Source organism: Danio rerio, chromosome 5 (genome assembly GCF_049306965.1).
Source record: "Danio rerio strain Tuebingen ecotype United States chromosome 5, GRCz12tu, whole genome shotgun sequence".
Classification (NCBI taxonomy): Eukaryota; Metazoa; Chordata; class Actinopteri; order Cypriniformes; family Danionidae; genus Danio; species Danio rerio.
The window spans coordinates 26,770,758-26,798,636 of NC_133180.1; the positions used below are offsets into that span (position 1 = coordinate 26,770,758).

The 27,879-nt window shown below is 35.9% G+C and overlaps 2 protein-coding genes across 10 annotated transcripts; both read right to left on the reverse strand.

Annotated features, from left to right (window-relative positions):
• Positions 1–1,382: 1,382 nt before the first annotated feature.
• On the reverse strand, positions 1,383–9,276 carry fam151b (family with sequence similarity 151 member B). Of its 7 annotated transcripts, none has more exons than NM_001431116.1 (6): positions 9,089–9,276; positions 8,854–8,979; positions 7,747–7,906; positions 6,932–7,149; positions 4,289–4,424; positions 1,383–1,785 (listed from the first exon to the last, which is right to left on the reverse strand). In NM_001431116.1, the coding sequence occupies exons 1-6, from the start codon at positions 9,186–9,188 to the stop codon at positions 1,635–1,637; spliced, it is 891 nt and encodes a 296-aa protein (NP_001418045.1). In that variant the 5' UTR covers positions 9,189–9,276; the 3' UTR covers positions 1,383–1,634. The 7 variants fall into 7 exon arrangements, with proteins under 7 accessions (NP_001418045.1, NP_001418046.1, XP_073806239.1 ...); NM_001431117.1 differs by having other exon boundaries at positions 4,255–4,424; XM_073950138.1 differs by having other exon boundaries at positions 1,385–1,785; positions 7,747–7,869; positions 9,089–9,273.
• A 1,323-nt stretch (positions 9,277–10,599) lies between these two features.
• On the reverse strand, positions 10,600–26,154 carry ccdc125 (coiled-coil domain containing 125). Of its 3 annotated transcripts, XM_073950755.1 has the most exons (13): positions 26,065–26,154; positions 25,637–25,706; positions 20,667–20,895; positions 20,264–20,322; positions 20,046–20,132; positions 18,100–18,177; positions 17,940–18,025; positions 15,926–16,008; positions 15,728–15,840; positions 14,340–14,447; positions 14,036–14,189; positions 11,007–11,119; positions 10,603–10,910 (listed from the first exon to the last, which is right to left on the reverse strand). In XM_073950755.1, the coding sequence occupies exons 3-13, from the start codon at positions 20,878–20,880 to the stop codon at positions 10,608–10,610; spliced, it is 1,398 nt and encodes a 465-aa protein (XP_073806856.1). In that variant the 5' UTR covers positions 20,881–20,895; positions 25,637–25,706; positions 26,065–26,154; the 3' UTR covers positions 10,603–10,607. The 3 variants fall into 3 exon arrangements, with proteins under 3 accessions (NP_001091652.1, XP_073806856.1, XP_073806855.1); XM_073950754.1 differs by lacking the exon at positions 25,637–25,706 and having other exon boundaries at positions 20,667–21,046; positions 26,086–26,154; NM_001098182.1 differs by lacking the exons at positions 25,637–25,706; positions 26,065–26,154 and having other exon boundaries at positions 10,600–10,910; positions 20,667–20,899.
• Between the last annotated feature and the right edge of the window lie 1,725 nt (positions 26,155–27,879).

Consider the following 27,879-nt stretch of genomic DNA (forward strand, 5'->3'; position numbering starts at 1 on the left):
ATTGCAATTATTTATGTAACAGTCCAGCTAGTGAAGTGCTACACAGGTAAACCTCACTCACAACAGATTCTAGAGACCAACATGGTCTTTAGCCTCCTCGTTACTTCCCAGCTCAGCCTGGGTTGGGTGCAGTAGGACCGGTGGGTAACACATGGGGGCTCGTCCGGGATGGGAGTGACTTTGATAGCTGGCCTCAATTACTTGTATCTGTCGCTAATACACCTTTAGAGGCTAGAGAAGTGGGGTTTACCTGCATTGCACTTTGATAGCTGGCCTCCATTACACCAAAGTGTAATGTGTAATGATTACACATTACACTTTGGTGTAATGGAGGCCAGCAATTCAATTCAGCTTTATTTGTATAGCACTTTTACAATGTAGATTGTGTCAAAGCAGCTTCACATAAATGGTCATAGTAACTGGAACAGTGTGGTTCAGTAACTGGAACAGTGTGGTTCAGGTTTTAGTGTTTAAGTTCAGTTCAGTTCAGTTTAGCTCAGTTCAGTGTGATTTAATCATTACTGAGAGTTCAAACACTGAAGAGCAAAATCAAAAGAGCTATGCAGGTAAACCCCACTTCTCTGACCTCTAAAGGTGTATTAGTGACAGACACAAGAAGCCATGGCCTTCAGCCTCCTTGTTAGAGTAACTGACTCCTATAGAAAGAATTGCCAGTTTGATCACAGCTCAGAACAGGTTGGGCGCAATAGGACCAGTGGGTTACACATGGGGCTCATCCAGGATGGAAGTGAGGTTTAGGAGAGTTAGTGTAACAGACGCCAGTTAGTGAAGTGCTATGGAGGTAAACCTCACTTCTCTGACCTCTAAAGGTGTTTTAGTGAGAAAAGAAGTCATGCTCTTTAGCCTCCTTGTTAGAGCAACCGAATTCTATACAAAGAACCGCCGGTTCAATCCCAGCTCAGACCAGGATTTACTCACCCTTTACTCGTTCCAACCCTGTTTAGGTTTCATTTGTTGAACACAAAAGATTATATTTTGAAGAAATCTGAAAGCTTGAAACTATTGCCAGTATTAGTATTCCCTACTATCCATACGAGTGATAAGGTTCCTTTAAAATGTATTCTTTTGTTCAACAGAAGTATCCTAAACGGGGTTGGAAATCCAACTTTTTTTTTTTAAGAAATGAATGTTTATTTAGCAAGAATTCTGTAAACTGACCAAAACTGAGAGCATATATTACATACAAATATTTTAAATAAATAATATGATTTAGAATATTTTATTCATCACAATACCGCAATACTACTGTTTCTACTTAAATTGTAATCAAAAACATTAAGACATTGTTCGGACTTTTTTCAAACAAGTAAAAACAAGTTACTGACCCTAACGTTCATAAAAGTATAGAAGCATCAATAATATAAACATTTCCCACAACTTTTATTATGAATGTGCAAACACATCAAATGCAAACATACAAAACACTGAACAATGCCAATATAGATTACAAAAATATAGTACTTTTTAGAATTTATTTTCATTACAAATTATGTACATCAATAGGTTAATTCACAGTTCTCTTCTAGGGAATATTTACATATCTGTGTTACAGCACATTTATGTGTCTTTGTTTTACATTTCAAAGTCAACATCAGTAAGAGTAAGAGCTTTGTTTAGTCGTAGCCAGCTAGTGCTTTAAACTGTTTGATCTGTGATTCTAAAAGATCATAGTAGATCCTCCTCTTGCCAAGGTTTTTTCTGTAGGGCATCAAATCGTTCACATTTAGAGCATCATCCTTTCCTGTCCATACAGTCAGGCTGTACCTGAAAGAGATCACACACACACACACACACACACATAAAAAAACTTAGAATCACATGAAAATGGCCAACTTTAAAACACAACACAATCGTCTTCACCATACTTTTAAAGTCCATGCAAAATCATAATGTACAATGTTTTATTTTGCTTGCACTTATTGTTTGTTAGTTTTAAGGTGAACAAAAATTCACAGAAAAAAGTTTGTTGTTTTGGTAATCTTCAATCAAAGTTTGACCATTTGCTACCGCATTTGGGGTGTAAGTACTTCTCTGTTGATGTCAGTCTGACGCTTCAGCCATAATATTTTTAGCTCCGCCCCCACTCAATTCAGTGGTCCTTTGCTATTATGTGGTTCAGCTTTTGTGGCCTTGCAGTTTTTTTTGTACAATTTATTATTATTATTATTTTTTACAGTGCATTGTGTTCTGCGTCCTGATTTGCTGTAGACTATCTTTAATCAATCTCCTGCATGCTGTCTCCTGTACAGTACAGAATGTATTCAGCTTCCCAAATTGGTAAAAAATTTTAATTGCTAGCAGTGTGACTCTGATGTGCTGGACTGTATGTTTGCAAGCTTTCACAACCGCACAATGTCGATGAAATGTTCTACACCGTCAAAGGCACCTGCGATAGCACCCAAAAGGCAGAGGAAGATGCTAACCATCGCACAAAAAGTTGGACTTCTGGACATGGTAAAATCCATCAGTATTATTTATAGAAAAACATTTATATCTTTATTTCACAAACAAATGTTTGGGCCTGAAAACAGGTTTTGCTCTTTGGCTTCATTCTATAATACTGGCCTTAGAGAGAAAAGTGTGAAAATGTTAACGCCTGTCTGAGAAATAAGTGTATAAGGTGTGTAGTGAGGGGTTTTACAGCCTTAAAACACCTATAAAAACTAAAAAAAAAAAAAAAATAATTAAGCTGACTACTTTAAGGACTTCACCTAATGCGGATTATTTTTTTTTAGAACTTAACTCTCGCGATTAACGAGAGACCACTGCATTACATTTCAGTCAGAAGAACATCAACGTACTGAAATAAAAGAACTTTTATATAGAATTTGAATAAAAAATTGTCATATAATCCAGTGGTCCTCAACCCCTGGGCCGCGGTCCGTGGATCAGTAGATACAGGGCCGCACAAGAAATTCATTTATTTATTTGAAAATGGCGCCTTTCTAGACAAACAAGGTCACCTTACAACAAGCATGCACAGCCATAACAGAACAAATTAATAAACAATTAATAAAACATAGCCAAAGTAAATTTTAAATGCATGTAAGAAGTTGCAGGTATCATGAATATAAAATAAAAGGATTAAAGAAAGTAAAGAAAAAAGCCTGCTTAAAAAGATGGGTCTTGAGATCTTGAGGTCTTCTTAGGTCCAGGAGAAGCGAGTACCATAGATGAGGAGCCATTGAGCTATAAGACCTGGCACCTATTGTGCTTAATCGAGTGCGAGGTGACACCAGGGAGAAAGAGTTGGCTGATCTAAGAGTGCGAGAAGGAGTACAAGTATGTAGAAGTTTGGTGAGATATTGTGGAGCAAGATTATGAAGTGCCTTAAAAGTGAGTAGTAGTATTTTTAAAATCAATCCAAAACTTTACCGGAAGCCAGTGAAGCTGATAAAGAAGTGGTGTGACATGCTCATGAGATGAAGTCCCAGAGATGACACAAGCTGCATGGTTCTGAACCAGTTGGAGTTTTTGGAAAAGTTTGAAAGGAAGCTTATTGAAAGTGCATTACAGTAGTCAAGACATTAAGTAACTATTGCATGGATGAGACGTGCTGTTATTGAATGTGAGAGAAAGAAGGAGATGAGTGATGTTATGCAGGTGGAAATATAAAGTATGCGTAATATTATTGATGTGAACTTCAAATGAGAGTGTGCTATTGTTCATTTATTAATTATTAATTACTTCTGTTTTATTTATTATCAGAGTCTGAACGATCATTTGTTTTGAAAAACTTTCATCTTGTGTGGATTATACACATTTCAGTAACGTTAGCACTGCAGTGCTTTTAATTTTCTCCATAGATAAAACTTGTATCAGAGTTGTAGCAATGTTTTGTCCGATTGAAGGTCACATAGCAATCTACAAAAAGGTTGGGGACCACTGATATAATCAAAAGCACAACCATCATTTCAAATTGAAAGGATTCAAACATCTTTGTTAGTTCTGAGTGATGGAAACCAAGAACCTAAACAGAAGACTACTGGATCTTCACATCCTGCTATACCTCAACACTGTTCTTCACAGAAAGAGAAGAGTTGCTATTCCAGTCACAAACAAGTGTAATAGATGAGCCAGAACCAAATTATCCAGCAAGAAATTACTAAGCATTAGGGTGAACTTGATTGTGTCCTTGCTTGTATAACATAAATCAATCACCGAGGTAATAGAAAGACTCCTTCACACAGATGCACGGCTTAATAGTCTCTGTAGCGGTAAATATGGACGTACATTTAAATAGGCTTATTAATGGAGAATTTCTGACCGGTCTGACTGCTCTAAAAGCCACTGGAACTGTGGGAAGGACATTGGAAGGAGAGATGCTCGGACTGGAAATGTGACGGGTTGCTTTAGGGGTCTGCATAATTCTTCCATCTGATGAACCATCTCCCAGCTGTAACCTGTTTCACAGAAGAAAAAAAACTCAGAGAGCAAACACTCAACAAGGTCTAAAAAAATTTTTTAGATTTAAGACCTCAATCCACAAAAGAAAGCCAGAGCAAAAGTTGTGAGCAAAAATTCTAAGCACTTTTTCCTGGTACAAGTACAGTCCAAAATAGATGCTGACAAACTTGCCAGTGAAGGTAAATCACCATCACGCCAATCTGACTGGATTTACAGGCTGAATAATCGATGTATAAATATACACATTTACTTGCATACTTGTATATAATGCTTAAAATATACACTTCAAGTTATAAACATTATATTTTCATAAAGAAATAACAGAACTTTTTAAAGCATTAGAAAAGCATACATTTATTTTCACAAGTTTATTTTTGTATATCATTAGGTGTCAAAAATACTTTCTGTAAAATTACCTAAAAAGTTAAATTAATAGATCAAATAAAAAAACAAACATTTTAGCCTTTTCCCCATAGCTCAAACTTTTGAAAGGCTGGAGTTTGTTAAGCTTGAATATATGTAGTGCAAATTAAACTTTATATAGAAAAGCTTTTTTTAAGACTAATAGAATTTTTAATAATATAATGTATTTCTTCTTTTCAGAGTAATGATAAAACTGTTTTGATGCTTTAGAAAATCAATTCTAAGAAATGAGTTTGCTTTAATAAATGGTGATAATTTTATGGTTTATCAATTTAATGGGATTTAATTAAATCCATTTAAATGTTTTTATCTTTATATTCTGATATATTAAAAATGTTTCATATTTAAATTAAATCTATTTATCTATAGCATCATACTTTTGGTGTTGTTCGTTTTAAATAATTCTAAATAATTTTAATTACAAAAAGGATGCCTGAAGAAACACTATGAGAAAAATGATAAAACTCAAAACACTGCTTTTTCATTCATTCCCTAATGATCTGATACAAGTATATAGTTTTAGCTGAATAATGTTTAGTAAAATATTGATTCTTCAGTTCAAACATGATTTTATAATCCTAATTTAAAATTTCTGCGTCCTTATTTTTCAGAAATCAATCTAATATATTCATTTGATGTTATTTGGAACATTACAAATGCATTTTAAGTCACTTTTGATCTATTCAGTATATCTTTTTGAAATAAAATAATCTCAGTTTTTGTTCTTTCAGTATAAATTGCTTATTTAAACACTAGGCTTTTTGATATTGACGTTGTTGTGATAGTTTTTTTGTTTGAATTTGTATTTTTATTGGTATGGCCTTTAACATTTGGGGACCATAAATATATAAACTAGTCTTCGGGCTAATTTAGGTACAATTACATTCTTGGGGAACATTTATTAATGTACACTGTCCCATGTTGTGAAAACATAAACTTAAAAAAAACAATTTACTCTGTAAATACACTATACATGTAGCGCACATTAGAGATGCGCGGATGGCGGTTACAGCCGCGGAATCCGCGGATAAACCGCGGATCGGGCGGATGACGTGACGAAAAATTATATTTTAATTAAATTCGGGCGGGTAGTGGGCGGTTGTACTGTTTTGTACACATAGCTGGCGCACCAACGAAAAAGCCTAGGACTGACTTCACAGAATGAGAGGAGGAATCGGATACACTAATTCTGGATGAAGTACAGAAGTCTTCCTCTACAAAATTAAATATAGACAGATCAGCAGAGGAAAATCTACTTTCCTTTTGGGAGAAACAAGGCAGTCATTCCCACGTCTACAGCCCCTTGCCAAGAGAATTCTATGCATTCCAGCCACAAGTGCTGCGAGCGAGCGCTCCTTCAGTGCAGCAGGGCGCATTAGATGCCAGGCGCTCTCGTCTGAATGTTGAAATGATGTGTCAAAATGCGTTTTCTATTAGGCTACAATAATAAAAAAAAAATTGTACAGTACAGTGCGTTTCATTTAGGCTATTTATTAATTTATTTTTGTCCCCGTGCACCGATTGGAGACGGAGTTCACTGCTGATATTCTGAGAGCTTTATAGGGTGCTTCTCATTTCTTATTTGTGTATCCTTGTTTCATTTCCTTGCTTTCTTTCCTCGTCTTTCCACCCCTATAGGATGCGAGGGAAGGACGCAAAAAAAAACCTCAAGGACTGAGGAATCGAATCAAGTGAAAAGACACGTCCTCATATTGTTTAGCGTCACTTCAAAGCGTCAATTAATGCTGGATTTGACTTGCACGTTTGGATTAACTGCATGTCATTAAAGTCATTCTCTATTTTCTAATAATCAATAAAGAAACATTCATTTAATAATAAAAAGGAAAAAGCCATTCAAATAAAGAGCTCAGTCAGCAGATGGCGGGCGGGTGCGGTTTTAAAAATTGGTCAAAAATGTTAGTGCGGATGGATGGCGGACGGATGATGAGTTTTATGATGCGGTTGCAGATTAAATAATAGCCCATCCGCGAATCTCTAGCGCACATCTCCGATTATAAATAAAATAAAACTCATACTTTTTAAAGTGCTGGTTACTCAGGTAACATAACAATGATCTTACCAGGATTGTCTACATCTTCAGTCCATCCAGTGGTCCAGCCCAAAGACAGAACATCATTCTCTGATCTTTGAGCCACTTCCTGCAGGAAAACATGAGGGTCCACAGGGGTGGCTGTTCCACCAGGACCAGGAAGAATATCAGCATTAATCCACACAGGACCCTTCAGCTGATCTCGGACCTCTTCCAGCAGACTCATGGATTGGGATACAGCTGCCAGACTGTCGATCAAAATGGCTTTCATTCATCAACAAAATAAATCAATATATACAAGCAACAAATAATCTGCTAGGAATTCGGGGTAAGGACAATATGCAGTATTAAACGATTTAAAAATAATAAACATTTTTGAAAATGAAAATGAAGCTTCAGGTTTGGTCTCTGTGCTGCCTTTTATGTTTCAAGAGTTCCCACTTAGATATGCTTGGCACTTATAGCAGGTTTGGCATGCTGTCCCGGGAGAGAACCCTGAGCTCGGAGATATTTGAGCCCAGGGCTCCCGCCCGGTCTAGAAGCATATCAGGAGAACCGAGATCAGGTAGGTCTCGATCTCTCGCCCTTTAGAAGGGGAGAAAAAGGAGGAGATGGGGTGGAAGGGGGGATTCTTCCAAAATGAAGATGGTGCAATGGGGAGAAAGTGATCCATTTATACTAAACTAGGATCATTCTGATTGGATTATAACTGATTACGGATGAGTGGCCAGCGGTGCACAATCATATCACGTGCTCCTCTCGAAATTAGTTTATGAAACTTCACTTAAAGATGCTTTTATATTTAGATTAAAACACTGTGTGGTTAAAATAAATAAATTCATCACCTTTTAAAGTCCAGTTTTATTCCTTTGTCTGACTTGACGACTTCTTTAAGCCAGTCCTGCAGAGTTATATCGCTGTCTTTGGCAGGTGGGTGAGCCATGATGGGCTCTTCTGGATCGGCACCCCTGAGAAGAACATCTGCTTCAATCATCTGTGCAGAACCTCAACCAGGAACAGAAGAGGAAATACGCTCAATACCAGTGTTGGCTGTTACTGTAACTAAATAACTTTTCAGCCAAAAATGTAAAGTAAGTGTTTACTTTTCATCTTTAGATAATTAACTACATTTACTTATAATGTACTTGCCTTAAATACTATACATAAATTCAACAGTTCTGTATGAATCAATTCAGAGAAAGTCAGCTGAGAAATTTTTGTTTTTGTTTTTACAAATTCTGTTTATTTTGCATAATCTTTCAACAAAAGGTTACATTTATCAAGATGACTGAACATGCTCAAGAAATAATTCAGTTAGAAATGTTTTTTTTCTGCAGTTAGAAAGTGTTTAAGTGTTCTTTTTCTTCAAGTGAATATGACTATTATGACTACATGACAAGTGAAGTGACTGTTCTTGATGTTTTATTTAGATTTAATAAAACTAAAAGGTCCTGTTTGGTTCAAATTTTAACATTTAAAGGGATATTTCACCCCAAAATTTAAATTCTGTCATTATTTCCTCACCAAAATATCTTTATTTCTATTCAACAGAAGAAAGAAACTCATAAAGAGTTGAAGCCACTTGTGGATGAGTAAATCGTGAGTACATTTTCATTTTTCAAGTTTAATTTCTAGTGTCTCTGAGATTTAAGGGCATGTAATTTAACTTAAGTTATTAAGTCAAGTAATTTAACTTAAGTTAACTTATTTAAATTACATGGTTGCTTATGAAATTATGTGGTAATTTTTAAACATAGTAATTAAAAAATACATTTCAATACAATTCAATGATGTGTTTACTAGTAATTAATATATTTATAAAGGAACTTACCCAACAATGATCCATACCATAGATCAATACACACATTATTTCATAAAATCGAGCATGTGGTCATGAGAAATATATAAACAGTAACGTTAGATACAAAAATCTTTAGGCTACGTAAACTCACCTCGAAGAGCCTCTATGAGTTTGCTTTTGCTGTTAGCTGCATGATACCACTCAATATCAGCAGCATCTTTTCTCCTTATCGTTCCTTTGTTGAGGAAATATTCTAGTGTTTGTTCACTCATTGATCCTACGATTATGCAACATAACCAAGTTTAGTTTTACACTGTTTTTGGACCACTGCAACAATGTCATTTTGATTGGCGAACTAGCAAGTTAGCTGACGTTAGGTTCCTTACCTTTGGAGATTGACTGTAATTTGAGGTAGAAAACGATTAAAGATGCGATAATTGCAGCACATGCGATAAAACGGTACAATTTATGTTTAACTAAACCCATATGTTATAAACAGTATTTATATTTTGCGAACATAGCAGCTGCATTGCTACTTTAAACATAGCTTTTAAGCAGCACGGAAACCGGTAACCTGAAGCATTATGGGACTTGTAGTTCACTGCTGTGCATATCGTACCAAGGATTTAACTATTACTATACTTTAATACTACGTTTTTACAATAATTACATAATATACTATTATGTCATTTACTATTTTTCATATTTTCAATACTTTAACGTATTTCGACGCAGAAATATACTGTAGCAGTTTGGATAATATAAATAATATTATGAATACTATTTCTTTAAAAGTTGCAAAAATAAATCATTACAAAACATAAATGTTAAAACAATTTAAACATACTATTTAGTGTATATTATATTATATATAGTCAGCTTAGCATTATTTTATTACAATTTTAATTTAGTCTTTCGTTATTGAGACAAATTAAAATGGAGACTGGTGGCAGTCCAAAGCAGCTTTACAACAGGTGCACATTATTACATTATACAAGGAGTTAATTATAGGGTGGACAGTATATATACATACATACATACATACATGTAGTTAATCTGCAGTTATGCAATACATTATGTTCTTTTCAAAAAGGTGATGCCTTTTTATCCTATTTATTTGTTATCCTCAATGTCCTCATAGGGTTGACATCATCTCTTCACAGATCTTGGATCTGATCGAGTGGTGCTGCACAATCTCTAGAGGCATTGAAATGGGCATTCTGAGGTAAAAAGCTGTTGTTCATAATATTTCAAACATGATCAAATATTGTTAGTGTGAAAGAATGCATTTGAAGTGGTGTGTTTCACTGGATTATACGATGCACTGTGTATATGCTTTACTAAAAAGATAAGTCCTGGTTTTATTTGGCTTTAAACTCTCTGAGCCTCAGACATTATCATATTTTAGAGTTTAGGAGCCAAATATGAAAAAGCTCAACCTCCTTTAGTGGACTTTGCAATTCTGGGTACTATCAGAAGCCCTGATCTCAAAAAGGGATCTTAAAGAGAGAAGGCCAGTTAAATAAACAGGAACTAGACAATTTAAAGACTTGTAGGTGAGAAGCAATGTTTTGTAATGCATTTGTAAACAACAATGTGGAACTTAACAGGCAGTCAGTGTAAAGAAGATAAAATAGTTTTTTGTAAGCATTGTCAGTTACGTTTGTTGGCTTCTGGTTCATAAATGGGGAGGATTCAATTGTCTAATCAATTTATTTATGCATTATTCATTATCATATCTCTTTTTAATGAGTTTGAGATTTGAATTATGACTATTTTCTGTTCTGTTATTCTAGATTAATACCAGATTACTTGCTTTTGAGGTTTATCCTAGGAATAGCCACATGAATACAAAACAATGCAGGCATTTTGCTTTTGAAGAATTTCATATACAACCTTGATCTTTTAAGCATCTTTATTGTCAGGTTTAGTTTCAGGTCTGTTTTCAGAGGGTGGTTGATTTGCTTTGTAAGTCTGTTTATCATCAGGTACAGAGAGGTGTTGAGATCCACAGCTGTCAGCACAGCATCTACAGTCTCTGCTCCATTCATAATCCTCAGAAGCCACGGTTTTTGTTTTACTCTCCTCATGTGATACGTCCAGCTCTTCTAGTTGCATCAGGAGACGTTTTTCTAAGTTTTCAGTGTTTCGTGCCAACATGTAGCTAACCTTCCTCTGATGTGCCAGTGCCTCCTCTTTATCATTTAACTGAAAAGAGGAGACAATCAAAAAGAGGACATTTACAATGCAATATGAGTGACAGATGTATATGTGAAGACAGAATAAAAAGAAAAGTAAACTGACCAGATCAAGTAGCATATGCAGTGTTTCACTGGAGTCACTTGGTATCCTTCCGTCACTTGTTGTGGGCAGAATTTTTTTTAGCCTTTCACCTACAGTGAGGGACCACTGCTTTCCTTTATTGAAAATAATTAAATAGAATAAAAAAAGACTATAAAAAATATGATATCAGTCTAAAATTACTGTAAAAACCATACCAAAACTACTAAGAAAGTAAGCTAAAAGAAAATTAATAAAAATGTCATTAACATTAACTAAAGAATAAATAGTATATAATAAGATACTAGTATATAATAATATATTTAAAGTAATAAAATAATGCTCTGGCCTGGTGTACATTTTACCAGCAATGTGTGAATTTCTAGTATTATATAGAGTGCCTAGGAAGGCAATTCAAGGCAATTTTTGGGGGGAGGGCGATTTACCCTGCTTCAAATGAACTCTTGCAATTTCTAATTTACTTCATCCTAATGATCTGAGGGATCTGTTAGGTTTGTATTCAATGAGCAAATCTGTAATGTATTGAGGTCCTAGTAATAATACTTTAAAATCTATTCTGAATGTAACTGGGAGCCAGTTTAAAGACCTGAGAATAGGTGTGATGTGCTCTGATTTCCTGGTTCTGGTCAGAATCCTGGCTGCAGCATTCTGCATGAGCTGTAACTGTCTGACTGTCTTTTGGGGAAGGCCAGTGAGAAGTCCATTACAGTAATCCACCCTACTGCTTATAAAAGCATGAACCAGTTTCTCTAATTCTTCACAGGAAACAAAGCATCTAATTCCTGCAATGTTTTTGAGATGATAGTATGCTGATTTACCTAATGCTTGACATGACTACTGAAATTCAAATCTGACTTCAGAGTCACACCAAGATTCTTGACCTTATTTTTTGTTGTTTGACCTTTAGTGCTAAGGTACACATTCACAGAGAACCTCATTTCTGTTCCTAAATGCAATGACTTGAGTTTTCTCTTTGTTTAACTGAAGAAAATTTTTCCAACATCCAACAGTTAATTTCATCAATGCATTGGAAGAGGGTGTCAATGGGGCTGTAGTCATTAGGCAGTAGACTATTTATATCTGAGTGACATCAGCATAGCTGTGGTTAGAGATTTGGTTCTTCCTCATTATTTGGCTCAGTGGGAGCATATAAAAGATTGAACAGGAGAGGTGCTGGACTCCACATGTCATGGGTGTCCACCTTGACCTATGGTCACCTATACTGACATAGTTACCTCTCCCTTCAAGGTAAGATCTAAACCATTTGAGGACCGTCCCAGACAGCCCAACCCAGTTTCCAGCTTATCCAGAAGTATGCTGTGATCACAATGTCAAATGCAGTACTGAGTACCAGCACTGTTAGCTTGCCTGAATCTGTATTGAGGCGGATATCATTGATTATATTTATATATAACCAATGACTGGTGTTGTCTGTACTATGATGTGCTCTGAAACCAGATTGAAAATTGTCTAAACATCCCCTGAAGCTTAAGAACTTGTTAACATTGTTAAAAATTTATGGAATGCCTTTTTAGGCAAAGTTTTTGTAAAGATTTTGTATACTTTTCCTAGGGATTCTACAGAATGACAAATATCATTTAGCCAAAGTGTCAGAAGAGCACAACAAAAGCCTTTATTGATCATTACGTATTTTAAAGTGGAAGGAATATGAAACAAAACATATGATGTTCTTACTGGAATGACAATGACAGCAGAACTGAGACTAAAGTATTTGTTACAGTAGGTAAGACTGAAATGGCACTTAGAATTGTACTTAAATTTCTTCTTTCATACAACACTTCATATTTTGGTCATACTTTGGTCTTGAACATATATTTCACAAATTAGTGATGAATTGCTAAATAAAAAGGACAGGATGTTGTTATTGGTAAAAACAAGCAAAACAAAACTGGAACGAGCTACTTGTTGCAGCAGGAAAGCCAATAACATTTAACACTCACATGCTTTGATCGCCATCATCAAACAACGACCCAAGCATCAACGCTAACATCAGTGGCGGGAAAAATGGTGGGGGTAAGTTACATACTTTGCCATATGGCAACTTGGCATATACAGTAGAATGCCTAGGCAATGTACAACGTAGCTATCATTTCATACTTTGAAGCTCGATTTTAGGCATTCTACAGATTTCCTAGGCATTCAATGCTAGATTTCACATATTGCCGGTTACAAAAACACACACACACACACTTTTTTCCTTTTTGTAATACCTGTGTCATACACATGTCATTATACAGATTTGTGTCCTGATATGTCACACACACACACACACACACACACACACACACACACACACACACACACACACACACACACACACACACACACACACACACATACAACACCATTGTGTAAGATTTGATTGGTGATTTCACATTTGACAAAAAAAGGTTGAAATCAATTGCATCGAAGGAAATTAAGTCCCTTTTTGAGCCTTTTTTAGTATAATTCAATTAATTAAAGAGGTTTGTAAGTTTCTGATAAAAAACAAAACAAAACAGATCTTTTACTATGTCATGCAATGGCATAACAACAACTTTTTATGAAACAGACACCTTACAAGTAATATATTCAAGTAAAGCTTTAAATTACAAAAATGTCTTCAACATTTAAAAATTATGGCTAAATCAGGTCAACATATTCATCCACTCTTTTTTAAAGAGCCTCAAATCAATTCCCACAATCAGCTTAGTGTCTGAATTGATTACAAAATGACAGATTCAAACATCCCTAGTGTAACTAACTTTCAGACAATACTTTTTAAACACATTACACTGACACAAACAGCTAATTAACCCAAAACTGAACAATCTGCCATCATTTACTCATTCTCCACTTTCTTTAAACCTGTTTGAGTTTCTTCTGTTGAACACAAAGCATTGTCTTCCATAGTTTGGTGTTCAACAGAAGAATAAAATATATACAGGGTTTAGAAGCGCTTGAGTGTGAGTAAATGGTGAATAAATAGTCATTTTTAGATGAAATAACCCTTTAACTGAGCAGCCCTTTACCTTTCTCATGTCTTTGGTTATGTGTCTGGTGTCTGTCGGTCTCAGCCTGCCGGAGCACGTTCTCACCGACTCTCCTCAGCTGCTGCTCAAAGGCGATGCGGAATGCATCCATCATGACATAAGCCTCGTCCTTCCTCTTCTGCTGCTGCTCCAGCTAATGCAGACAAATGCATTGTGTTACAAGTCTCTTAAAGACAAATGGCAATGCCAGCACTGTAATGGTTTTAATACATGTATTGGCTTAATGGGAGAGTTCATTTACAGGATAATGGAACAGAAGTATTGACAAATACGAGACGAGTACCTCTTGCTTGAGCTGGAGGACCTGTTTGCGACTTGCAGCAGCACTTCTAGCACAAGAGCACGGCTCGCCCCCATTAGAGTTGCACTGACATGCCCCGTACACCGCCAACTTGGAGATCAGAAAACAGATATCTGTTTACTACAGAACAGAGCTATTTGTTTATTTGACAATGTGTGAAAATATTGTAACAAAAGTTAAATGATAGCCATGTGGGCAGTGCGCCAACATAAAGTTTAGAGCCTTTGAGCTTCAGACATCTCGAGTTTTGTCTTGGCTCATCGATCTTACCCCCTATCTTTGCTTCTTTTCTAAATACTGTCCTTCCAATAACAGAATTTTAAAAGCAAGTCATGTTTTTTGGTTGCTTTCACAGCTTAAGGCATCCGAACTAAAGTGACAATCACATTGTTTGACCAGTTTTTAAATTGGTGTGGCATACAAAAAAAATAACAATCTGTCTTTTGTTTAGTCACGAGGCATTAAATGTCAGCTTTATGTGTAAGCAAAGTCTTCCTGATGATTATATAGTGTAAGTTTGGTAACACTTTACTATAACAGTACATAAATAATGATGTATTTAATTAAACCATACTTCATTATGAACTTGTGACGAGTTAATGCATGCACTAATCCTGAACCAACTTTCCCTACAACAAACATGAAAGTAATAAATAAAGTAATAAATGTCCCTCTAGTGTATGTTTACATTGAAAAATAATAGAAAAATGTTCTGTCTACATCAAAATGAACAGCTCAAACACAGGCATTCGTGAGTAGTTAAGAATGAGCTAATAATAATGTGCCCCTCCAAGTAAAGTCATGACATAAATATGCAATAAGAAGTCATGAGATCATGTTAGTTAAATTAACTTGAACTAAAGAGTTAATTAAAACATTAATTAATAAACATGTATAAACAAGTAAGGCAGCCATTAGTCACACATGAACTCGTGACGCATGTTGTAGGTAAACTTATTTCATGATAAGTGCGAGTCATCACATAATGAAGTAATGTTTAATTTACAAGAAATATCAGTATGTCATTATTCATGTACTGTTATTGTAAATTGTTACCATAATTTTAATTACCACATCTATTGACAAGATAGCAGAATTAAAGCCAATAAATAAGGCTATAACATGATGCTTTCTTAACTTCTGGTTTCTTACTGCTGTCGATTCAATTGTTCTAAAAGCACAATAATAAGCTCATCTTTGAACATATCAGGTACTAAATCCCATTCAGTCCCTTGTACTTGTGCATGATTGCAACAACTTGGAGACTGCAGTTCACATAATGACAAATAGTAACAAAAAGGGAAAAAAATATATATATATATTAAAGACATATATATATTTCTTAAAGACAGACTACGATTTCACAATACCTCCAGAGCTGAACCATCTGTTCTCAGGCTGCAGGACGGCTGAGTCCTCTGGAAGTCCCTCCTTTCCTTCGCACTTAGCATGGACAGGAGCTCCAGACATTTTTGGCTCAGAGCTAAGAAGCAAAATTAATAAAAATGTGCTGGAAACAAACCAGCAATTGACCATGAAATACGAGTAGGAAATAAGATGTGGCTTACATGCATTCTCTGTCCTTTGTTTCTGATGCTCTTTCATTTTTTCCTCCAGTCCTTTCTTTAGGGCTTCGTTTTCTGCCAGCACTCTGTGAGGTGGCATTGACATAATCCATTGACATTTAAAATGAACCACATTCACTTCCTTAAGGTATAGTTTGAGTCATTATAGACAAATGCTCCACATATATATATGTACAAAAATTGGTACTGGATACCATTTATACTGATTTTAAATATGTGACAAAACTGAAGCAGTTTGAAAACTTTTGTATTGTGATGTACAGTGTAGTGGATTATGAAAATCTGAGTTGAATCTAGTCTTATCAATCAGTTGTTGACTGGATTTTGATATAAGACTGCTGCTTTCAAAAGTGTAGGCAGGTAAATGCGAGGTTTCAGAGAAGGATTTCAGTGATTTGTGATATAGCTTTGGTTACTCCACTATGTAATCATAGCTTTCTGCCACAAGCAGAAGTCATCAGGTGGTTTCCAACCTTCCCGAAGTGTTTCTACCCTTATCGATTTATAATTTCAGCAAATTGTTTGGAAGCACTAAAAGTTTCCAAAAGATGTTTAAATCTTTACATGCTTTGACCCAGAGACTGTTTAGATGCTTGTGTGATGATAAGATGACTGATGTTTACTTTATGTTGACCGAAATGGCACCCAGTAGGCATAAGACGTCAACGTAACATCAAATTGACGCTGTATCCCATAGTTGCAATTTGTTTGGAAGTCAAAATCGGGTTGACGTCAGAAACCAATGTCAGAAACCAAAGTCGGGCCGACGTCAATGTCCAACGTTTAACCTAAAATCAATGTCTAATAATGTTACAGCTTGACTTTGTGTGGACCTTACCACTATGATGTCTATCAGACGTTGGATTTTGGTTGCCATACCTGACGAATAAATGTCAGTATTTGATGTCAATATGACATTGGTTTAACATCTTGCCTCTACGTTGATTTTGGTCACTTTCTAGCACAAGCTAAAATCAAACAAATATTAAATGTCATTAAACGTTATTATTGAACATCAAAATTATGTTGTTGTCACAATTTTGGTCACCTGACATCACGACCTAAATCTAACCTAATATTATTGTCTTTTGACATCGTGTGCCTGCTTGGCAATAACTTAATGCACTACAGAATGTTACGTTTACACACATTCACAAATTACATGTAAATGCATTAGCTGTTTACAGCGTAATACTCACTACTCTTGAGTACTTTTGAAAGGTCAAATATTACATGAATATTTACAACAGATACTTTTACTCTACTTGCACTACATTTTTAGGCAAGTAATGGTACTTTTACTTAAGTTTGATTTTTCAGTACACTGTCCACCACTGGTCAGCCATCTACTCACTCATGGCTTACAGCTTTCCTCTCTCTTACTCCATAACCAGCATGAATCTCGTTCTGCTTCTTCTCCCATCCTGCAAGCAGCATGTTTCTTGCTCTTCTCTCCCATGCCTAAAGCTGATATCAGTCACCATACTGACTTTGCAGGAAAGTGTCTACACCCTACCCCCACAGGAAAACAGCCATGCCTGCCAACCTTTGTTTTTACACTCCTGCATTAGTAGCGTGTACCTTCCTCTCATGAGCCTCTTGACAACCCTCCTCCCATGGCACGGTCAGCTCAATTAAAATTCTATGGTCTTTATCTGACCGTAAGACACTATCTGAACGAAGAGCTGTGTGAACCACATTTGGAAACTGAAGTTTTCTTCCAACATCCACTCTCAATTCTCAAGACTCTTCTGCTTGTAGCAAGCTTGACTTTGCTACTGCCCTAGTTGTGACAGGCCTAGCCCCCTCCTGAATCTAATTGTGTGGGTGGAAGTCGTTTTCATCAGTAGATCCAATTATGACATTTTGATTAGACATTACAAGGTCAAAAAATAAAAGGATGACTTGTTCACAAAAAAACTAAAATAAAAAAACTCTTTGCTTTGTAATTTCATGCTGACGAGAACTCAACAATAGACTTTTTGAATGGGTTTACCTCTCATACTTCAAGCTCCATGAGTTTTCCACATTCTTGAACTGCACCTGGTTAAATGTGATCTCCCACTGAAGTGCATTAACCTCCTTTATAGAAACAATTTTAAAAGAAATGAGACCATATTTATATATATATGTTTTTAAACAAAAGAATAAGATACCTTTTCAAGGGCTTTGGTCCTCTCCTCACTCTTCTGAAGCAACATTTTAGTATGACAAGTTGCTTTGTCCAAGATTGCCTTCAGGGACAAAATGTAGCATCAATTAATAAATTACTTAATTAATCATTAGTTCTGCAGTTTGTAATATTTTGTGCAATTAACTGAATGTAAGTGATAAGTGAGTTTATTGTGAATTCATACTCAGTGTTTTTGTCTTTTACAGAATCACTAAAAGATGAGGCTATAAAAAGTGCTCCGAGCTAAAAATGTCAGGGGCTCCAGCACCTACAGTTGTGCTAGCTAGAAAAATGACTAGCCCTTGCAGAATGTGTCAAAAATTTGAGAATTTTTAACAAAAAAAAAGTGAGAACATACAAAATGCCTGCTATTTTTTATTAATACTCTACTGAGTAATATATTTTACAGTATGTTTACATTGAGCTCACAAGACAACACATATTTTTATATTATGAAAATAGCCCCTGCAATATTTTTGACAAAAAAAAGTTACACTCAAACACAACAAGGTGGAAATGCTCACTGATCCTCCAGAAGACAATGCATTAAGAGCCAGTGAATGAAAATCAAGAATCTAAATATAGAGGTAATTTTGCACTTAATTTCTCTTCCAGGAAACATGCAAGTTTTTTCTAATTTTCCAAGGGCAATACTAAATAAAAAACATTTTTAATGACATTTTTTTTTTACATTTTCATGTTGTTTAAAAATAATTCACCCACTAGCTCTTAATGTCTTGTGTTTCCATATGGAGCATCAGTAAGCATTTTTGAATAGTTATGTTTGAGTCCCTCAATCACCCTCAGAGTTCAAAGATTAATTTCACAATCATACAGTCACTGCTGGAATGGGCTCGAATGTGCAGAATATGCTGGAAAACAGAAGAATCTGCAAGGAGATTTTTGTTCTGAAGAACTGAAGCAGTCTACTGTTTAGAACAAACAAGAGGCTTGTGAACAACCATCACAAAGCAGAAAAACACCCAAGTCCCCACACAGTATTATTAACCAAGGGTATGCAAACTCTTTTTAAATCATTTGCAGGGGGTTATTTTAATACTTTAAGCTATGTTTTTAACTTGTAAACACCATTTTGCCTTCAGAACCGCCTTAATTCTTAGTGGCATAGATCCAAGAAGGTACTGAAAATAATCCTCAGAGATTTTGGTCCATATTGACATGATAGCATCACACAGTTGCTGCAGATTTGTCAGCTGCACATCCATGATGCAAATCTCCTGTTCCACCACATCCCAAAGGTGCTCTATTGGATTGACATCTGATGACCGTGGAGGCCATTTGTGTACAGTGAACTTATGTTCAAGAAACCAGTTTGAAATGATTTGCACTTTATGACATGACACTTTATCCTGCTGGAAGTAGCCATCAGAAGATAGGTACATTGTGGTCATAAAGCGATGGACATGGTCAGCAACAATACTCAGGTAGGCTGTGGCACTGACACGATGCTCAATTGGTACTAATGGGCCCAAAGTGTGCAAAGAAAATATCCCCCACACCAATACACCATCACCACCAGCCTTGATACAAGGTGGGATGGATCAATGCTTTCATGTTGTTGATGCCAAACTCTGACCCTACCATCCGAATGGCAGAAATTGATACTCATCAGACCAGGCAACGTTTTCCCAATCTCCTATTCTATTGTCATATATGTATGATCTCACTTATTTCATTGAATCATTTGTTACATTTTAACAGTTTCTACAAGGGGTGTGCAAACTTTCAAGCGCAACTGTACATCTTATGTCTTTCAGATGGATTGGTGCTGCAGAGCAGCTCGGTATGGCCTATCCATAAACAGCTACAGTCTCTTCTGCTGATGATTATTGCTGGAACATCAAAAGTTACATACTGAGGTTTAAAACGAGTAATGATAAAATAAGAGATCATTATATTTTAAAACACCTGTCCTTGCAAGATCCGAAGAGCCTCGTGTTTACCCTCCAGGTGGCGATGAGTGACTTCAAGTTCAGTACGTAACAGCTCCACTTCCTGATATAGAGCAAGGATTTACATAAAGTACACATTAGACATTGTCATCTAAAGATCTGTCCTTTTACTCTATCCAAGGTGCTGCTTTTCTGTGACTCTAATATGGGAGACATGACAATTTGTTTGTTTACCTCAGTGACCTCCTGTAGTCTTCTCTGCAGCTCTTCGCTTGTGTCCTCAGTTGAGCTTTCTAGAGAATAAGACATTTTTGTTTTTCACAGTTCTAGGATTGCCAGCACATCATATCCTGGTAGTGCGGTTCTCAAATGACTATTGTTGAATATTTGTTTAAGTAAGGAATTGCTCAAGGGAGTGAGTACATAAAGTCCCCTCCCTGATAAGAAGCAGCAGGTGTAGACTTCACCAAACACAGCACAAATCAACAGAGCATGGATAAAGCAGCCGTTAGTGTTCAGAAAACCAGGAAGCTATTTTCATTGCTTTTTTTAACATTACTCATTGTGGTTCATTCATTAAAACTCCTGAAATGATCAGAGGCTTACATAACTTTAGATGTCAGTTGAGAAAACTAACCAGACTGTCTTTTCTCCCACCGTGCAACTCGTTCAGCTTCCAATTCTTCCCTAAAAACAGAGTACATGGCTCTACATGATGTCCATGAGAAGGGTCCATTGCTTCTCTCGCCGCCCTCTTTAATTGGTCGTGAGTGGGACAAGAAGTCCAGAAACCTTCCTCTGGTCTTCATTTGTGGGAGATGGCCATGATTTCTCCTGGATCTGGCCCCCATCCCATCACTCAAGACCTCCGTGAAGTTGGCACCCCATAAAAACAAATAATCCCCAAAACTATGCCATTCGTTTGTGCTACGTTTGTGCTGATTTGTGCCGCAAAAACGAACGTTTGTGCTGGTTTGGGGTCTGAGATATTAAACATTATTTTTTTAACCGTGTGACGTCACTCTCCACCCCATGTTGCGCAATTGACTTCAAAACAGCACAGGTCGTTTGTGCTCGGTTTGTGCTGGTTTGTGCCGTTAAAACGAACACGGTATCTGTTTTCCTCTTTTAGATATAAGCAAAATATTTCGGGAGCCGTGACGTCACTCTCCACCCCAGGTTGTCCAAATTGCACAAAACTGGTATCATTCGTTTGTGCTGGGTTTGTGCTGGTTTGTGCCGTTAAAATAAACACTTTATCTATTTTCGTTGTTTAGATATAATCAAAATATTTCGGGAGCCGTGACGTCATTCTCCACCCCATGTTGTCTAAATCACACCAAACTGGTCTCATTCGTTTGTGCTCGGTTTGTGCTGGTTTGTGCCGTTAAAATAAACACTTTATCTATTTTTATTGTTCAGATATTGCCTTATCAAAACATTTCGGGAGCCGTGACGTCACTCTCCACCCCAGGTTGTCTAAATTGCACAAAACAGGTGTCATATGTTAGTGCTGGATTTGTGGTGGTTTGTGCCGTTAAAATAAACACTTTATCTATGTTTATTGATTAGATATTGTCTAATCAAAACATTTCGGGAGCCGCGATGTCATTCAGCGCCCCATTATTTCCTCTAAATTGCACAAAACAGGTGTCATATGTTAGTGCTGGATTCGTGGTGGTTTGTGCAATAACAATTAACACTTTATCTATGTTTATTGATTAGATATTGCCTAATTAAAACATTTCGGGAGCCGCGACGTCACTCAGCGCCCCATTATTTCCTCTAAAATGCACAAAACAGGTGACATTCTTTAGTGCTGGATTTGTGCTGGTGTATGCCATTAAAATAAACACTTTATCTGTTTGTATTGTTTAGATATTGCCTAATCAAAACACTTTGGGAGCCGCGACGTAACTCTATATTGCACCAAACAGGTGTCATTCAGTTGTGCTGGTTGTGCCGTTAATAAACACTTTATCTGTTTTCCTTGTTTGGATTTAACCAAAATATTTGGTTAGATTTGTGCTGGTTTGTGCCATGAAAATGAACAACAGATATTTATATTTGTGCACAAATATGTTACTTTCGTTTGCTCACAAATTGTGCTCGTTTGTGCTGCAAAAATATGATTTGTAAAAAATAATATCAGATCATTAAGAGGTCTCTCTACCCCAGTTGCTACATATTTACTAAAATAGTCTCATTTGTGTTATGACATATTAAAAAAATTGCAAATATATGACAGAAGATTGTGATACAATATGAGGCATATTAAATTCATAGGCCTACTTTCCACTGACTAAAAATCATCCACCCGCACAGTTGGCCTCAAACTAAAATATAATTCGTATATTTTTTTGGAAAAAAATATCTTTTTGAAACAAATTTCGCATATAGTTTGTCTCTTTAAAAGCCGCTTTCCAATCGTTCGGACCCTTTTGTATGCTGAACTGTTAGGCTCACATTCCGTGCTAAACCAGGCAAGACAGCAAATCAATTTTATTTGGAGGGAAATTGACCAAAATTTAACGTTATGAATGAAAATGATTGGAGGGGAAATAAATGTATCAATTTTTTTTATACATTACAGAAAAATAAACAATGATAATAAAACAATAATAGTGCATTTGTATTATAGTGGCAGAAATATATTTTTTGACAGGCCTTGGGCAAAGTAAGCGGGCACTTTCAATTATAAAAAATATAGCACTTAAATTATTTAATTTTTAACAATCAATAAATTACACAGAGGTTTTATATCAAAAGTTAATAAAAATATAAAATACATTTTGTTGGTAAAATAACCATTTAAACAATGGCTGTTATTTATTTTAGTATTCAAACATTAAATACCGATTTTTTTCAAGTGAAATAAAAATGAAAATGAAACAACAGCATATCAGGATGTAAAGCATATTCATATTAAAGCAATTCCTGGTTGAGATTTTAGAAAATATAGCTACCCAGTATATATTAAAGATCACAGAGAAATTACATGTCCCCAAAAATGTCCAGCTTATATTTAACTGAATTGTATAAATATTGAAAATTTCTCATTTTATTTTTATTAAACATTTGTTATTTTTTATTAGCAAAAACAATATCAACATTTAAGAATCTATATTTCATTTATTCATTCATTCATTCATTCATTTGACTTGTTTATTGATGCATATATAGGCTATAATTTAAATTATATAACAGTACCTTGGACAGCTACAGTGCCACTAAAGCTTTCAAACAAAAGTCCAAAAAATTAAAGTTTTAAAGTTTAAATTAATTTTCTCCGGTGACGGCCGACATCACAACACGCCGTATAACCGTCCTTCAGGTGGTAGCCTATAGCTGGCATTAAATTACAAAACAAGCTGTCTGGGCCTTGAATTAAAAAAAGTTTAGTTAAACCAAATCAAAATGGTCAAAATAACATCCTACAGCCCGTGATAAAAACGCACAGTGTTTACCAATTAAGTGAATGTAAATATTTTATATGATTGTTGTTATTGTTATCATTATTATTATTAATTGTAATTAATTAATCAATTATTTATTGTTATTTTATTGCCATTTGGACATTGTTCTTTTACTGTATGACAAACAACACAATCACGAAAACCAAAACTTATCTGTAGAAAACGCATAGCCTATGTGTTTGCATGTGTTATAATCTATTTTTCCCCATAAAATAAATATTGACTAAATAAGTCCACTAAAGCTGCTTTACTTAATCATAAGTGGTAGGCCTACCTACCACAACAGAAAAGTTTAGGCTGCTAGTTTAAATACGAAAGCAGCCTAATATGGACGACCAGATGATACGAGTATTTAAGAGAAAATCTACATTTTTATAAAATTAATAAATAAAATTAATAAAAATTATTTATATATTTTTTAAATTATTTTTTCCCCTATCGTTAAGCATGCTGGCTACTCATGTGAGACTAAAACGAAGTAGATAAGTAAAGCAGGGTTGTAGCCAATTATCTTTATATTGGCCAAGCCCTTTTAATTGGATTAAATCTATCAAAATTATGTTCGCATCCTTTATGCTTTTTCTAATAATAAAAAGATCTCAGGATAACCTTGGCCTAGGCTATCTTAAAAAAAAGCATCTTAAACAAAATTTCTATCAGCCCAAACAAATTTAAATATTTTAAAATATGCGGGTAGCTGATATCATTATCTTTCATTCAATATTTTAATAAAAGAAGCAACACTAACGAAACTTTCAGGTACAATCCAGCACAAATGAAACGCACACAAACGAGACTATTTTAGTAAATATGTAGCAACTGGGGTAGAGAGACCTCTTAATGATCTGATATTATTTTTTACAAATCATATTTTTGCAGCACAAACGAGCACAATTTGTGAGAAAACGAAAGTAACATATTTGTGCACAAATATAAATATCTGTTGTTCATTTTCATGGCACAAACCAGCACAAATCTAACCAAATATTTTGGTTAAATCCAAACAAGGAAAACAGATATTAACGGCACAACCAGCACAACTGAATGACACCTGTTTGGTGCAATATAGAGTTACGTCGCGGCTCCCAAAGTGTTTTGATTAGGCAATATCTAAACAATACAAACAGATAAAGTGTTTATTTTAATGGCATACACCAGCACAAATCCAGCACTAAAGAATGTCACCTGTTTTGTGCATTTTAGAGGAAATAATGGGGCGCTGAGTGACGTCGCGGCTCCCGAAATGTTTTAATTAGGCAATATCTAATCAATAAACATAGATAAAGTGTTAATTGTTATTGCACAAACCACCACGAATCCAGCACTAACATATGACACCTGTTTTGTGCAATTTAGAGGAAATAATGGGGCGCTGAATGACATCGCGGCTCCCGAAATGTTTTGATTAGACAATATCTAATCAATAAACATAGATAAAGTGTTTATTTTAACGGCACAAACCACCACAAATCCAGCACTAACATATGACACCTGTTTTGTGCAATTTAGACAACCTGGGGTGGAGAGTGACGTCACGGCTCCCGAAATGTTTTGATAAGGCAATATCTGAACAATAAAAATAGATAAAGTGTTTATTTTAACGGCACAAACCAGCACAAACCGAGCACAAACGAATGAGACCAGTTTGGTGTGATTTAGACAACATGGGGTGGAGAATGACGTCACGGCTCCCGAAATATTTTGATTATATCTAAACAACGAAAATAGATAAAGTGTTTATTTTAACGGCACAAACCAGCACAAACCCAGCACAAACGAATGATACCAGTTTTGTGCAATTTGGACAACCTGGGGTGGAGAGTGACGTCACGGCTCCCGAAATATTTTGCTTATATCTAAAAGAGGAAAACAGATACCGTGTTCGTTTTAACGGCACAAACCAGCACAAACCGAGCACAAACGACCTGTGCTGTTTTGAAGTCAATTGCGCAACATGGGGTGGAGAGTGACGTCACACGGTTAAAAAAATAATGCTTAATATCTCAGACCCCAAACCAGCACAAACGTTCGTTTTTGCGGCACAAATCAGCACAAACGTAGCACAAACGAATGGCATAGTTTTGGGGATTATTTGTTTTTATGGGGTGCCAACTTCACGGAGGTCCCAAACCCCCCTCTGTCATGTCATCTTCTGTGGGACATTCAGGGCATGACGCCTCAGCCTGCATCACCATAAAATACTGCAAAAAAAGAAGAGTCTGAATGCATTTAGAAAGAAGTAGACTATACTGTAGTCACCATTTGAAGCGGATCACAACTTTGTCCTAAAGTTATTAAACAACAGCCTTTCTTATCTTAGGACAGTTTTGATAAACATCAATTTTTATACTCATTACATGCTGACAACTCTATAGAGTTCAAAGTATAATTACATACTTTTAAAGTGAGCTCTATTTAACTATTTAACGATAGTCAAACAGCAGATATAAAAACGTTCAACAGAGCTCGTTTGTACAGCGTCTTGGTTAATGTAAAACGAAACTTTTTTTTTTTTGGAGTATTTTAGGTTTATCAGGTAGGAAAACAACCACCACTAACCTGTACAAAAAACCGTGAGATGTATTTGCTTTTCGCCAACAAGAACAACGATGAAAATCCACTGCAACTTCTTCCTTACTTTGTCGAAGTGAAGCTTCTTAAGGGGCGTGTTTTGTGTACATGTGCATTATTGCGCAAGTACTGCAGATCGAGAAATGTCACTTGATACCACGGATTTTCAATCTTTACAGTGCCATATACCCATCAAAAATTTTTAACTTTCATTAAAATGATTCATAAATAGACTGTTGATGTTTTTTTACCTTAATAAACTAACAAACAAGCCTACATTACATAATACTATTGTATTCAACAGTAAATACTATAGTTTTCCCAGTTGAAAGTGTGTAAGTGCACCCGCTGCGTAAAACATATGCTGGATAAGTTTGCGGTTCATTCCGCTGTGGCGACCACTGATTAATAAATGACTAAGCCAAAAGGAAAATGAATAAATGAAATACTATAGTGTTTAAAGCGATACTAAAGTAAAGCATGTTGTACTGTATTTATGATATTTACAACATGACAATAGTAAAACTAAAAAAGCAGGTTTTACTATAGTAAGCTGTGCATTGTAGTATAATATACCATTGTAAAATACATAGTACATTTGGGTGTTTTGTTTATGTTGCTATTAACAATATTTTTAATAAATTAATAATATTAATAATGCGTCACAGCAACTATAGAATTACCAAAACAGAATAATTTAAGTACTTTACTACCGTATGATACAAAATACTAGTGCCCAGGTAGCAAAGAATTCTGGCCCAGATTTGGCATAAAGATGGCACAGCAGGCATTCATGTGGCACCATCTTGAAGGTGGCACTCAAGACTTGGACCAGATATCAAATGTAGTATTTGGCCCAGATGTTTAAATGAATATGTGGGCCACGTAAGTTTGGTCTATCTTGACCCACTTTTAAAATACATTTGAATTATTTTTGAGTAAAGAAACAATTCTATCAATCGGGTCGCTTCAAGAAAAAGCACCAAGGGTTTATAAAAACACTGCAGTCGCAACACATCAACATATTTGGCCCAGTTCAGGCCCAGGTATGGGTTATTAACTTGGCTGAGACTTGGCCCAGATGTGGTCCATGTTTGGCTCTTGTATGGAAGCCAGAATTGGTCCAGTCATGTACCGTAATTCACTGCGGCATGTGGGCCAAGCAAATGCAGATGGTGTGGGCCAGATCTGGGCCAGAGAAATTTTGCTAAGGGGGTGTTTACTATAAATTATAATAGAATTTATTCATGCTAGAGTTTATTCATTTTTTACATTAATGAATTTTTGTTATAACCTATCTAAAACCATACCAACAAACAAAACTTTTTTTGAAATATTTTCAGAGACTAGCACACAGGTGTCAAACTCAGTTGCAAAAGGGCCGCAGCTCTGCACAGTTTAGTTCCAACCCTAATTAAACACACCTGATCAAACTAATTGAGTCCTTCAGGCTTGTTTGAAACCTACAGGTAAGTGTGTTGGAGGAGCAGGGTTGGAACTAAACTGTGCAGGGCTTCGGCCCTCCAGGAATTGAGTTTGTCACCCCTGGACTAGCAGCTATAAATACAGAGATTTTAACCCCCAAAAAAGAAGTCATCAAGGGTGTCACAGTGGCTCAGTGGTTAGCACTATCACCTCACAGCAAGGTAACTGGGTCAAGTCCCAGCTAGGTCAGTTGGCATTTCTTTGTGGAGTTTGCACGTTCTCCCCGTTTTCACATGGGTTTCCTCCAGGTGTTCCAGTTTCCCCCAAAGTCCAAAGACATGCAGTATAGGTGAACTGAATAAACTAAATTAGCTGTAG

Excerpts from the sequence above, each read along its gene's own strand:
- fam151b (NM_001431116.1), bottom strand. The coding sequence starts at position 9,188 with ATGGGTTTAGTTAAACATAAATTGTACCGTTTTATCGCATGTGCTGCA. Across the intron at positions 8,980-9,088 it reads ATTACAGTCAATCTCCAAAG|GATCAATGAGTGAACAAACA; the intron begins GTAAGGAACCTA and ends GCATAATCGTAG. Across the intron at positions 1,786-4,288 it reads CTTTTAGAGCAGTCAGACCG|GTACAGCCTGACTGTATGGA; the intron begins GTCAGAAATTCT and ends GATCTCTTTCAG.
- ccdc125 (NM_001098182.1), bottom strand. The coding sequence starts at position 20,880 with ATGGGGGCCAGATCCAGGAGAAATCATGGCCATCTCCCACAAATGAAG. Across the intron at positions 16,009-17,939 it reads TGGAGCTTGAAGTATGAGAG|AGTGCTGGCAGAAAACGAAG; the intron begins GTAAACCCATTC and ends GCCACCTCACAG. Across the intron at positions 14,448-15,727 it reads CAGATGGTTCAGCTCTGGAG|TTGGCGGTGTACGGGGCATG; the intron begins GTATTGTGAAAT and ends CTGATCTCCAAG.